This window comes from Danio rerio, chromosome 25 (assembly GCF_052040795.2).
Source record: "Danio rerio strain M-AB ecotype USA chromosome 25, GRCz13ab, whole genome shotgun sequence".
Lineage (NCBI taxonomy): Eukaryota > Metazoa > Chordata > Actinopteri > Cypriniformes > Danionidae > Danio > Danio rerio.
In genome coordinates, this window is record NC_141045.1 from 18,492,995 (window position 1) to 18,507,396 (window position 14,402).

Sequence of the window (14,402 nt, forward strand, 5' to 3'; positions counted from 1 at the left end):
ATTTTGTTTGTTAATTTTTAAATTGTATATTTATTGTTGAAAGATTCCTGCCATGAAGATAGCCTTGGTTGCTGACATGGCACTAAATAAAAAAAAAAAATACATAAGTGGGTATGGCCTACCGTCAACATTTGGTTTGCATGTCATCGCGCCAACTGGGGGATGCCAAATAAGGGCAAAGAGGTGGAGCGTGACCGGAGCTACAGATGCCTGCTAGACATGACCGCTGAATCGCAACAATATTTCATCATTTTCCTACAAGTACTGTTTACTAACAAGACAAGAGCGCCAAATAATTGTCTTGCAAATGTAATACAGTTATTTTTTTATGAATGTGTGTAAACAGACCAAGCATCTTTTTGCAAATGTTGTCATAGAAAACGTTTTAAAAACGCAGAAAATTTTGGTTACATTGTTGTCATGTAAACAAAGTTGAGCTATAAACTCAAAATTGTGAAGAGAAAAAAAGTCTAAATTGTGACGTAAAAAACTTTTATTTTTAATATTTGATCAAAACAAATTTTCCCAATAAACCTTTCAAGTAAACTGTACTTTTTGTAGTTAAATAAAAACTAAAAACCTAATATTTTAAAGTCAATGAAAAGCTGTTGCTGTTAATAATCTGAATTCTCTTCCAATCCAAATTTTCCCAGCATGACGGCTAGTTTAATGCTTTTGATGTAGACGCAACCATTGGCACTCAAATGCTACTGTTTCCCACAAGTGGTCTCCAACACAAACATTCTCCCCCTCCCCCGCTCACCTCACGTCTCGTACCCTGGAGCCCAACCAAATCTAACCTCACATCTGGAGCTCTGGTTTAGTCGGGCCTGTCTGGGGTTAAACATAATCGACCGTAGATGACCCAGTCTGGAGTTACTCTTCGGTCACTGCAGAATCGCTTCAGTCTTTGGATTCACAATCGGATTTCAAGCATGGAAGGGAATGTTTTACATCCAATTCTGCACTGCTAAGTTTGTTGGAAACGTCCTGTTGTATTTCAAGTAAATGATTGTTTGTCTATATTGCAGTGTTTCCCCACAGACTTGCACTATTTGTGGTTATTAAAAGCAAAAAGAATATATTGAAAATGTGGAAATGCCAAAAAAATGTTTGTTTTGTTTTTATATCTACATTGCATTCATTCATCAGGCAATGTAAGGAAACTCTGTTTTTTTTTTTTTGTTTTTTTTTTTTTGTACAGGGCAATTTGCACACATTGTTTATGTCTTGGTTTCTTATTTCTCAAGTAATGTGACTTAAAATATTAGCGTCTTGCTCTTTTAAACGTTTTTTTTTATCATCATTTGCTTTAGAAGTATATTAATAGCCGCCCAAGAATATTTGGTGACATGTATTTTTTTTATTGTTACCATCTTTTTAAACTTTTTATTTATTTTTTGCTCTCGCCCTACATGTTTCCTACTTCTCTGCAGTTTCACATAGATGCACCTTTTGGGCACTTAAAAATCTGTCTGTTCCAATACATAAAAACATTAAAAAGGACATCATTAAATGTTTACAAACGTGTCAATTGTTTTAACTATGCGTGTCTTTAACATGTAGTTACCAATAATAATGTTACTAATATGTTTAGTTTCGTTAAAATCTCAAGACAGAAGGACTTTTTTTTTTTTTTTGTATATGTCACAGGTAATTTGTGAAATCCGGCTACTTTATACATTGCCTAGGGCACGGGTATAGTCCGTGACTGGCACAGTCACTGAAACCGACAGTGACTTACACTTCTTGAAAAAGGTAACTACATGTCGCAACAGAACGTAGCGCATGCTCTGTGATTAGTCGTTTTGGTAGCTGTGACGAATGTGGGTGGTGCTGATGGCCCCGAGCCCGATGGATTGAGTGTTTATAAGTGTGGAGTCCCGTGAAGGAGCTCCAGATGGAAACTTTTGTGTTGTGTTTACCCTTATGATAAAAATTGTTGCACATTCGCCGGTTCCTGCCTCTGAATGAGCAAATTTTTGCTACGTGTACATTGATTAAAAGATAAAACACTCACAAAGAAACTTGACACAGAGGAACATAAAAGCCTACTGCCACTGCTACTGTTTCAGAAGTGCTATTGGACAACAACATAAACAGCACGCAGAAGTATAAATGCACGGCTACGCGCAAGACAGGCGCCGTGGGTCACAACGATCACTCGGCACAGAAGTATAAACCAGCCTTAACGTTTCCCCATGAATTGTTGTGTGAACATGTCAAAAGGGCGTGTAATGCTAAGACAGGAATCACAATGTTGATATGCAACGACGGTTATACGATGAATTATCTCAAATAAGAGCCAATGCTGCTAAAAACTGTTTTGTTTATTTATTTTTATTAACCGAAGCCAGTTACCAAAACTTAGTGGACGAATCAATAAAGGCTTTTGTTGTGATGATCTGACACTTTGCCTGAATGATACTTGTTATTCTATATAATGCATTGGAATTGTCTAGAATGCCTAAGAAAAGTATTCAAAATCTTTACAAAAACTCATATTTTATACTTTGCGTAAAACCATCAAGCATTTTATACATTTCCAAGGCATTCTATACAATCCCGGGATTTGACAAATTGCCAGTAAAATGTATAGAACTTATAGACTTATCATAGACTTATGTTTTAGAATCATCTACGCTCAAACTTCTTGGAAGATTTGCGTGTTCCACTGATGTTTTCCATTTAGGATTTTTTTTTCTTAGTGTATATAACATTTAAAAAATGTTCGGACCTTGTTATCCACCTAAACATACCCGTCACGTTTCACCATTTTTGTTATCACATGATCTGTTGAAGCAAAATCACATGACTTTTTTTAATGCGAATGCTGGAATTTATTTGGTTAAATGCGTTTCGGCCGTAGCATAAATAAAAAGTTTATCCTACTCTGTATGCTCCTTTTCAAATTTTATGCACATTTAGGTTTTTTTATATTATTATTATTATTTTATTATTATTTTAACATTTTTTTTATATTCCAAAATGTGCATAAAAATAGGTGGATGGAAACGCAGCTACTGTATTGCACCATCAGACTATTTCCAGCTAGTCAGGCATTCTCTGTGTGAAACCCTCGTTTGTTTGGAGCACTTCATTCTGGGTAATGTAACACTCAAACCAAGGAGTTAGCGAAATTGCTTTCTTTGGCAACGCTTAGCAAAACCCGAGCCAAAAAAGTGTGCGAGGCCTCATTACCTGCCTGGCTAATGAATCTGCACTGAATGCCAAGAACTGGCTCTTCATATGACTTCCTGTGAAACAACATGCCTTTAAGCTAATTGGAAGGTGCGGTGTGGAAAATGTAAGAAGTGGGGCAAGCGGATCTTGAACGATAAGATGCGTGCTGGCAAAGCTACTGAAAACTCTGGGTGTGGGGAAATGTTTTAATAAGCCCGTTGTACAAGTGCATGCTGCTTTGTGTATTGTTTGATAAGCATATAGAGACGTATATTTAGCGTTGGCACTAAATGCCATGCAGTTTATAAAGAGGCTGTGTAATACAACATCATGGCCTTCTTTCTCAAATAAGACGAATGTACAAGATGCTCAGTTAGAAATTGCGAAAAAAATAACCAATCTGTAATCAGGAAAAAAATAACACAATTGTAAAAATAATCATAATTATTGCTAAGTTATAATAAAGGCCCACACGCAAAAAAATGTCAGCAGATTCTGTCTGGGCCAAGTTATAATTATTAATAAGTATTGTTAATATTGTTGATGTTAATTAGCTTAATTTTTTCCTTGTATTAGTTTTATCATGCATAAACAAACTGTAACTCTGTTTTTTTATTGATGCATATTAGTCAGAGACTTACTGTATTAAATACAAAGAATCACAAGACACCAACTTTTTAAATCTAGCAGCAGAAAAAAAATTTATTACCTCAGTGCAATACAAGAATTGCATTCAGGAGGTTCGCAACTAACTTGCATTTCCCTGACTCCAGCATATATACACAACTGATATTAACAACTGGAGTTTTGGTGTAACGTCACTCATTCTGCAGTCCTTTGGGTATTGTACCCAAATATACTTCCTCTTTCTGCAACCCTTCTCTGTTCCTTGTGACATTCACATTAAGCAATACAATATTATGTTCTTGCATCTAGAACAATATAAAAAACACAAAACACTACAAAAAAAAAAAAAAAAAAAAAAAAAAATATATATATATATATATATATATATATATATATATATATATATATATGTATGTATGTATGTGTGTGTGTGTATAATAATATATAAAATAACATTATAGATTAAAGATTAGGCCATGCAGCAATAATAAATAAATAAATAAATAAATAAATAAATAAATATATATATATATATATATATATATATATATATATATATATATATATATATATATATATATATATATATATATATATATATATAGATATAGATATATATAGATATATATAGATAGATATATAGATATATATATAGATATATAGATATGTATATATATTATTGCTGTGTGGCCTAATCTTTCATCTATAATTTTATTATATATATATATATATATATATATATATATATGTATATATATATATATATATATATATATATATATATATGTATATGTGTGTGTATGTGTGTGTGTGTATAATAATATATAAAATAACATTATAGATTAAAGATTAGGCCATGCAGCAATAATAAATAAATAAATAAATAAATATATATATATATATATATATATATATATATATATATATATATATATATATATATATATATATATATATATATATATATATATATATATATATATATATATATATATATATATATATATATATGCAGATTTCTCTGTGCTCTCCGTTCATAACTAAGCCAGGAGCATGCATAAACTTTTTTTTTTTAATTCGACAATTAAAAATAAATAAAGTAATGTTCATGTTTGTCAATGATGCTTTTTATAGATCAAAAATAGCAATTAAACATGTTTGTACAAAATGTTTTCCAATAAATACTGAAATTCAGCTCTGCCTTTGCAAAAATGTAAATAGCATTTTACTATGTAGGTAACTGGAAAATGTTTTTAGCAAAAAAATTATAATGCTCCACAATATTTCTGTTTTAACTTTTATTTTTGTAATTGTAAATAAATGTAATTTTGGTAAACATGAAAATACCAAACTCAAGTAGCTATTGGTCATTGCACATCAGAATCATTTTGTTTCCCCAGAAAACTATTTTATGTTGTAAGCATCCATTAATGTACGTGTTTGTTCTCTTGCAGCTGTGTCGAGGTTGAAGAGCACTATGCTGTGGACATTGACGTCTACCACTGTCCCAACTGTGATGTCCACCACGGACCCTCTCTCAGTAAGTCTCCTCTTTTTAGATTGTTTGATTTCCCCTTGCCACTTTATTTAAAAAAAGCCCTGCAGATTTTTCTTTCCCCTGTTGAGAGTTTGTTACAAACCTAATTATCAGATGACAACAAAATTTAAGGGATTAAAACTATTTCTGCTCTGCTGAACCGTTGTGATCAACACAACAGATGTTATGGTGGTGTTGTTGCTGTGAGGCCAAGAGTATTGAATTCTCCTTCCCTTGTTTTTACAGTGAAGAAACGGAGGAATTGGCACAGACATGACTACACCGAGCCAGATGACGGCAGTAAGCCAGTGCAGGCTGGCACCTCAGTTTTTGTTAGGGAGCTGCAGGCCAGGACCTTCCCCAGGTACGTGTGCCAAATTTGGGAAACCAAAACCATCATGACAAAGCACTCCAATGCTCGCTGTCTCCAATGATGCCACACAAAACATATGTGCATAATAAAAAAAGCAGCATCACTTACCTGAACAATTTGATTGTAGATCACTGCACTCATCATCAGTTTTGACTGTCTCATATATTGCCTTTTGACTCAAGTTAAAAACAACCAAGTATTGAGTACATCTTAAATTAACTAGTTACAAAGACAGGGTAAATGCCTGCAACATTACTGTAGGATTCAAAATAGTCATAATAGTTTTGTTTTTTGTTTTTTTCAATCTAAAAGATTTTAATAAACAAATAAACAACCACACAACTGTTGTAAAATGAAGTGAACAAAGGACCAGGGGCCTCATGTTTCAATGCTGCGTACTTACAAAAACTTTGCGTACGCCAGATTTCATGCTCACGTTTAGATTTACTAACGATGAAATGAACGTGAGAATGTGCTTTGTTCCGCGCCAACTTCATGTCTGGCATACGTGCATTTCTTGTATGTTTACTTGATTTCCATTGGCAACTGCTAGAGGCAATTATGTTGAATTGCACACTACATAGTATCGCACCAACACATGCGAAAAACATTGCTATCAATTTAAAATTAATAAAGTGGGTTAATTGACACAATACAATTTTTTTTTTTTTTACCAATTATGTGATTTAGAACATATAAAAGCATATGCAAATGTATACAACCCTTAGTCTATGGCAATGGCAGTGTTGGCCTTATTAGAGGACATTGTCTGGTCGAATCCGAAGGCTCCAAGGTGGCAGGGTGCGCGATGGATGGCTTCTTGGTGATGTGTTTTAAGATATTATTCCAGCTAAGTTAATATTTTATTTTATCAATTTTAAATGAGCGCAATTATTTAACTGAATATCAGGAGACCGCGGTTATCCATTAAAGCAGGGCCGGATTAACCAATGGGCCTTATGGGCACAGGCCCAGGGGCCCGTGCGCACTAGGGGCCCCTGCGAGGGGGGAGAAAAAAAGACAATTTCGGAGTGTCTTTTTAGGCTAATTGCAAATAGCGCATCTAGTTGGACTAAGCTATTCAGGGTTTACGCCTATCGATGCCTGATTGATAGAGACAAGATGAGTAAAGAGCAGTGTAATAATACAGCCGCAGTGGTGCACCTTGAAAGGCACACGGCATCAACTTTTGACGCGATTATACATAACATCGGTTCGAATCCACCATCAGTTGAACTCGTGCTACTTTTTTTTTCTCCCCATTACATATCAGATTGGAAATATATTTATTTTTAACAGGAAAGAAACATTTTTTAAAAATAATGCAAATGTGATATAAAGTCACAAGTGTCTCGTGGGTATTTAATAATGTTTAGCCTTATTATAGGCGCCTGCCGCGCCTCCCTCTCTTCAAAAACTCTATTGCTCAGACAACTGTATTTCCTCTGAGCAAAAAAATCTCAAACACATATTAATATTATTATTATATTTAAATTGCCTTTCTTTCTTTAACTAAACAGAATGCTGTAATTGGTCAAGCGCGGAAACGTCAGTTTTGTAATAACCCGCACTAAACTGAGCGGACTTTATCAGATCAAAAATGAGTGGACAAGTGGATTTAGCAAACGCGAGAGAAAGAGGAGAGGAGGCATCTTTATTGAGGCATTTTCCATACACACCTTCTTTAAACAGACCCGTGATCAGGAGAATGAGGGTACAGAAGAAGACGTTAACATTAAATGATGAGTAGCTAGCATTAACCAGGCGGAGGAGGCTAACGGCAGCGCAGCGCGGACTGGATTCATCGTGTGAGAGACAGACAGAAAGGGAGAGAGAGAGGGAGAGAGAGAGAGAAAGACCCAGAAGAGGAGAGAGAGGGGAGAGAAGAGGTATAGTGTCTGTGATTTCGGATACTTTTAGGTTTATAATCAAGTCTTCATCACGAGAAGAGTAGAGAAAATACAGGGAGAGGAGAGAGAGAGTAAATCAGTGTTTGTATCATGAAAGACTCAGATTCATAGAACTCAGATTCATAGAACTGGATTGGAGAAGCATTGTGCGTTATATGCCATGGCAATAATATGCTTTATAAGTAAAAGCAATACACTAAAATACCCTTAAAAAAAAAATATATATATATATATATATATATATATATATATATATATATATATATATATATATATATATATATATATATATATATATATATATATATATATATATGTATGTGTGTAGTTTTATTAGTATTTTTATTTAATGCTTTGAAAAATAATTTAAATCTTTGCAGACTATAAATACATATGTACTATATATCATTTATTTAAATATGTGGGCAACAAATTATAGATTAATTTTATTTAAAAATAATTATATTATTCTTATTTTTTAAATTCAACTATTGGGGTGCGGCCAGGTAGGGGGCCTTACAAGATAATGTGCCCAGGGGCCCCTGAGTTCTTAATCCGGGCCTGCATTAAAGACATGGCTGTTAACCCCCCACAACAACCCACAAACTGACAAAATTAGTTAAAATTAGATAAAATTATCCCCATTCTCGCACTCGGCTGGTTTTAGAGCGGGCGATTGGGCAGCTGAAATGCTAGTGGTGCTGCCCTGAGAGCGAAGGGGTGTTGCTTTACTGCCCTAACAAAGTTTTCCTCTAATACATCTGTGTCTCCCACAGACACGGATACTACTCCAGACAGTAAAGTGTCGCTCACAATTGAGGTAACTCTCTCATCAAAGGGTGTTAGTTCAGCATCCCGTGGCCTCTCCTCTTCGGTCCACACTTTGACGGTGCGCCGCTGTTCTCCTCTTAACCTGCACCTTTACATCAGACCATTTCTTTTTTAATTCAATCGCAGTGCGATGTTCAGACCTCACTGTGTTAACCGCATCAGCTAAACTCTCACACTCTATATTTTTTCTTTTGTTATTAATTCCGGAGGACAAATTGGCAAATAACACAATTTTTCTCCAGTTTACCTCTGATAGGAGCACCTCCAATTCACATTCGGTGAAGTTTCTCTTCTTGCTCACTTTTGCTATTGCTTTTTTGTTTGATTTTGCCAAAGTGTAGTCATTAGCATATTTGTTAGGAGGAGAAGGCAAGGAAGGGTTTTGCGCTCGTGCATGTTGCGCTCAATTTCATGTGAATTCATATGTACAAAGAGAATATGCGTAGGATTCTGCGTACAGTGTTTCATACATCTGATTTCTTTACTGCGTACGCACATTTACAGCTTTGTCCATATGCAATGTTTTAGTATTAATTCAACGCAAGTCTTTGTACATGAGTCCCCAGGTTCTTACTGTTGTAGTCTAGAACTTCTTTCAAATGAAATGAAGCCCTCATTTACACTAATACATTTTAGTTTTAGTTTTGCTATTGTTATGCCTTCCGCCCACACTACGCTGGGGTTTTCAAGCCCTAAAAACATAGCATTTTGAAAACGATGAAAAGGCCATTTTGGTTTTAAAACGCTACTGCCCCGTGTCAGTGTGGATGGGGGAAAACGGAGACATCTGAAAACAAAGGCAAGGCTGCCGACATTCACGCTGCCTGATTGTGTAGGCTACTTGATATTGAGAAGAAGCCCCAAAACTCAGACTTGCTTCTTTTCCCCTGAAAGTTCAGACTTCTTAAATTTATAATGAACTCCCGAGGACAAGATGACATGTCGGGTAAATCTTCAAATGTATTGGCAGTGTACTTTTATGTTGTCATTCACGCTGGCTATCTTAACAATAAAATGAAAACATGCCATAAAGCACGGTCTCTTTTAATTTCTATATTAACAACTTAAACATAACATACACCAAAAATGTTAAGGCATCATGTATATATTTATATGCCCGACATCTTCACTATATGTAAAACTATAACAAATTGGAACCTAATTAATACCTCTTCATTTTCATTGTTAAATATGAAACATTTGGCTCACTGTGTGGATTCAGCAATATGTGCTTAAGATTATCAGAAGAAATGCATGGTGAAATATGAAATAGCTGTCTCTTTTGCTGAATATAATAATCATAAATAATTATTAAAATATAAAGTACAATACGTTTATAAAGTATTGGAAATAAAGGCAAGTAATTGGTCAAACGTGCAGAATCAGTGTATGTGATTACATATATTAAAGGTATGCTAACATCCTTGCGCTCAGTCAAAACACAGTTCCTGAGAACAAGTAGGCTGATAGATTTAAAAGACTGACTTGTTAGAAATAGGTCTACTACACAAGATGAATTTTACATTGCGTTTAACACCTACAGAGAGATGAGATCCAGCGGCAGATTTGTGGCAGACGTTCCACTGCTCTCAGTCAGGCTGGTGTGCTCAGAGCTCAGATGCGAGAATACGCTGAAGCAGCTTTCAGCACATGCCAGAATGCGTGTATAGTCATGTGATGTGTGTTTTCGGTGGTGTAGTGTTGATGGACAGTTTATCAGAAACGTTAGGTGAAATGTCATTGTGGACGTGGTTCGTTTTCATTCTAAAACACAGTTTTAAACCTAAAACGTATTAGTGTAAACAGGGCCTAACATTGATACTTATAGATACTAATAGATATGTAACATTGATAATAATAGATATGTAATATATTCGAATCTACTTTATAATAGAGATGCATGAAAACTAAAAATTCCAGTTGCATTTGGCTGAAAATGCTTTGCAATAGTTATTTTAGTTAGAATTAAAAATAATTATCGTTAGTAATTTTGTAAGATTTTATGTAACTTAACTTAAATTATAGTGAATTTTAAGAAATGCAAGGCAATAAAATAAACACATCTTATTGACCGTAACATCTAATTATTATCAGGCATTAGTGTTGAAGTTATCAGAAACTATATTGAAACTGTTGTTGGTCTGCTATACTTGCTGCAAAAGATGGACATACCAAAACATACAATACAATTTAAAGTGGATATGTATATGACAGTATATGACTCGCTTCTTGATTCTATGCCCATCTGCATGATCAAACTATTATCTTATGTCAGATCAGATCACTAAATGAGTCGAGAGGCATCATTTAATGAGAGTTGCCATGACAGCACAGTTGTGCTACTGCAAGCAGCAGGAACAAGTATACTACATGGAAATGTCTCGTCGGCATGTTATTTCAGTGGACATATCTATACATGTACTGAACATGCTCAAAAGAATAGCAATGTATGTGGGTACATCTGGAAAATATACAGCTATATTGAACTTTGACCATGGCCTGCATGCAAGTTAGTTGACAGTACAGCAACAAACCACGCTGAGGCAATGTGGCACAACACAGCATTTCTTCCATTCGTCTGAAAAATGAAAATGTTTTAAGCTGATAATTTTCATTGCATTTCTATTTAATGGACAATTGAAAAACAATTAACAACTGAAACTGGAGTGCCAAACTTCAGAGCTTATACATCCATGTCTACAATCAGATGCTTTCTTAACTGCTGTTTTCTCACCCTAATCTACATTTCTCTTGTGTTTAAATCTGCAGTGGAGATGAGATCTTGCAGCCAATGCATGGCGGTCAGGTCACCCAGAGATATCTGGAGCGGCATGGCTTCCGCTATCCCATCATTGTATCCAAAAGGGAAGAACTTGGTCTCCGGTTACCTCCGCCGGATTTCTCCATCAAGGATGTCGAGCGTTATGTTGGTAAGTAGGGAAAGTGAAATAAACTACTGTCATTTCTCTTCCACCTTTACCCAGTGTGTTCTTTGCTGTGGCCACCTGAGCAGCAGCGTTTCATGGGTTTAAATATTAATTCCATTAAGAGTTGTCTCTGTGTAATGGAGTTACATTACAGGCCAGCCATTGCAGAGATCAGATGGTAATCTTAGGTGAGTCAGATGGGTCTAACCTTTTAGCAAACATTAATCAAGCCATAATGAAATAAGAGTGCAGATAAAAGTGGTGTACCTTACAGCAGCCTTGCAGGCTTCATCTCATTGAGAGTCTGGTCTTTATAGTTTCCGGTTACACAGCCGCAATATCTTCCCCGCTGAGCTTTGTCTATATAGTTTAGGTTACAGCTCACTCTTCTGTCTTTCACATTTGTGTGTATAATGCATTGTTATCATGATACACGCCGTGATCAGCTGCTCCATTTGGGTCCCGAGGGGGGAGTCTGCGCCCCACTGGGAATGAAAGTGTGATTATATTGCACATACAGCTAGGTGGCAAAAGGTTTGCTATTGTCACACCTTCCAAGCCAAGTTTACATCTGGTGTTAGGATGAGTTTTGGTCAAACGGATTACAAGTTGTCCAAATAAAAAGACTTTCTTTCAGGGGATGGCCCATGGGCAGGTGGGTATAGAGAAGTTTTGTCATCTTTAAAACTAATATTGCAAAAATAAGCTTGAGAAATATGCTATGCTAGAGAAATATTTCACCCAAATATGAAAATGTACTCACTGTTTACTCTCCCTCTGAGGGTTCCAAAACTTTTTTTTGTTGTTGAACACAAAAGATTTTTAAAGAAAGCTAAAAACCTTTTACCATCGACTTCCATAGTAGGAAAAACAAATACTATGGATGTTAATGGTTACAGGGCTTAAATTTATAATATTATAAAAAAATTATTTTGTGTTCAACAGAGGAAAGGGTGAGCATAAGATGACAGAATTGTAATTTTTGTGTGAACTATGCAACGATATCTCCAAGCAATTCGTAACTTTTTTAATTTAGTGGCTAATTAGTATAGTAGTAGAGTTTGTACAATCTCATTCGAACAATTTAGTATGATTTGTTTGGGGCTACGCCTCCTTTTTAAAATCGTACATTCTCAACTGAACTTGTATGAGTTCATACGAATTAGCCAATAAACTGACTTAAAATAGTTGCGTTCCTTCGTGAGAGCAGGCTAAAACTATGCAATTATTTAATAAGAAAAACAGAAATAGATACAGAGAACAGTTTTTTTTGTTTCCACTAAGGCACCGATCACAGCAAACGCGCTTTTTGCATTGATAGTAGGGCTGTGCAATTAATCGAAAATTATAATTCGACTTTAACGATTATGAAAAGCATTAATCGAGATAAAACGATTATTGCATCATATACCGCCCTCTTTCCAGTTGCACACATTTGTTGCTATGCAAAGCTCAGTTTCACATGAACATTACTAAAAGCATGAACTGTAATGTATCGTTTAAAGCATGGAATGCACATCATTCATTAATGTACATTTGAATCATTCATATTTTTAAAAGCGCGAATGAGATTACATGCTGTTATGTGTGCGTGCTCAGCCTCAGAGAAGAGCAGAGCACACGCATCTAAAGTCATCTTAATGTAAGCGCTTTAATGGTCAAATAGGCTTCAAAACAATGTTTAGAGATTTATTTATATTAACCCTCATTTGTGTATTAAACAAATGGGTTGAGATTTAAAAGACATGTAAAAGAGAAACCATATAAGCTCTTAAAATGACAGTGCACAATTACTCAATGCTCTTGACTGAAAGACTTTTGTAGCTATAATTTTTTTTCTTACTGTGAAGATGCTTAAAGCACAGTTTGCTTCGTATTTTTATTCTATTGTATTTATTTCCCTTTCCTTATTTACAGGGAGGAAAATGACTGTGTGTATATATATATATATATATATATATATATATATATATATATATATATATATATATATATATATATATTGCTTAAAAGGGCTAATAATGTTGACCTTAAAATAGGTTTCAGAATATTTAAACCTGCTTTTATTCTAGCCAAAATAAAACAAATAAGCACACAAACTATAATTTTGACTTCAACTGATAATCGTTTTGAATAATCGTGACTACAGTTTTGACCAAAATAATTGTGATTTTGATTTTTCCCATAATCGAGCAGCCCTAGTTGCGAGGCACCTATTTTGAATAATTTACTAATAGTCTTGAGAGTTTTGCAGGCTGTTTATGCGCCCTGCGTGCCTCATGTTTTAACGGCTTGCTGCACCTCGTGTTTTTGCTGGTGTGTGCTGTATGCTTGCAGTTGAAAAAAGTCAATTATGAGTAGAAAAAGTGTGTTACAGCAGCTGCGTCTTTTCATTCTCCAATCAAATGAAAGCAGAGGCAGGATTCCCGTTGTGGTGACTGCAGTGTTTGTGTTGTCAAGACATCTACGTAGACTTATGAAGATGCAGGAGAAACTTGTGGTTGCTGTTATCAGGTGCTGTATGGCTCACAAATCTTAAATTTCACAATATTATAAAAAATATTAAAATTATTAAAATTTTAAAAATTAAAATGTTCGGTGTGATCGGGAGATAGCAAAACTACACTATAGGTTTTGAAGGCAAAAATGTGTATTAAAAAATAAACCAAAAAATCACAAACCTTTGTTCGGCAAAGTTTAAATCCTATCTGGCTGATGTGTTTCAACACCTCACCCCTTAATATATTTCTGAATTATGTAGGCAGAGAGGTGGCTGGTTTTGTGGCTGCTCGTTTACACTATAAAAACAATTGAGTTGAATGGTACCAAGTACCTAGTTGAATGTGGACAAGCACAAAATGTTTCAGACCCCATTTTACAGGGTATCTACGGGGTCTTGAAGTGTCCTAAATTTCAAAATCAAAATTTGTGACCCTAAAAAGTCTTAAATTGACTTAAATTTTGTGTTGTGGATCTTAAATCATTTTAAATGGGTCTTAATTTTCCTAGATCCA

The 14,402-nt window shown here is 34.9% G+C and overlaps 1 protein-coding gene across 2 annotated transcripts in view; it reads left to right on the top strand.

Annotated features, from left to right (window-relative positions):
- The window catches only part of kdm7ab (lysine (K)-specific demethylase 7Ab), a 65,881-nt gene that overhangs the window by 20,763 nt on the left and 30,716 nt on the right, over positions 1 to 14,402 (top strand). For both annotated transcript variants that reach the window (XR_015525709.1, NM_001444175.1), the window contains 3 exon segments: positions 5,265 to 5,350; positions 5,594 to 5,711; positions 11,231 to 11,391. Coding sequence is in view for 1 of the 2 variants with exons in the window: in NM_001444175.1 (NP_001431104.1) it covers positions 5,265 to 5,350; positions 5,594 to 5,711; positions 11,231 to 11,391 (365 nt within the window). In the remaining variant the exon portion in view is untranslated.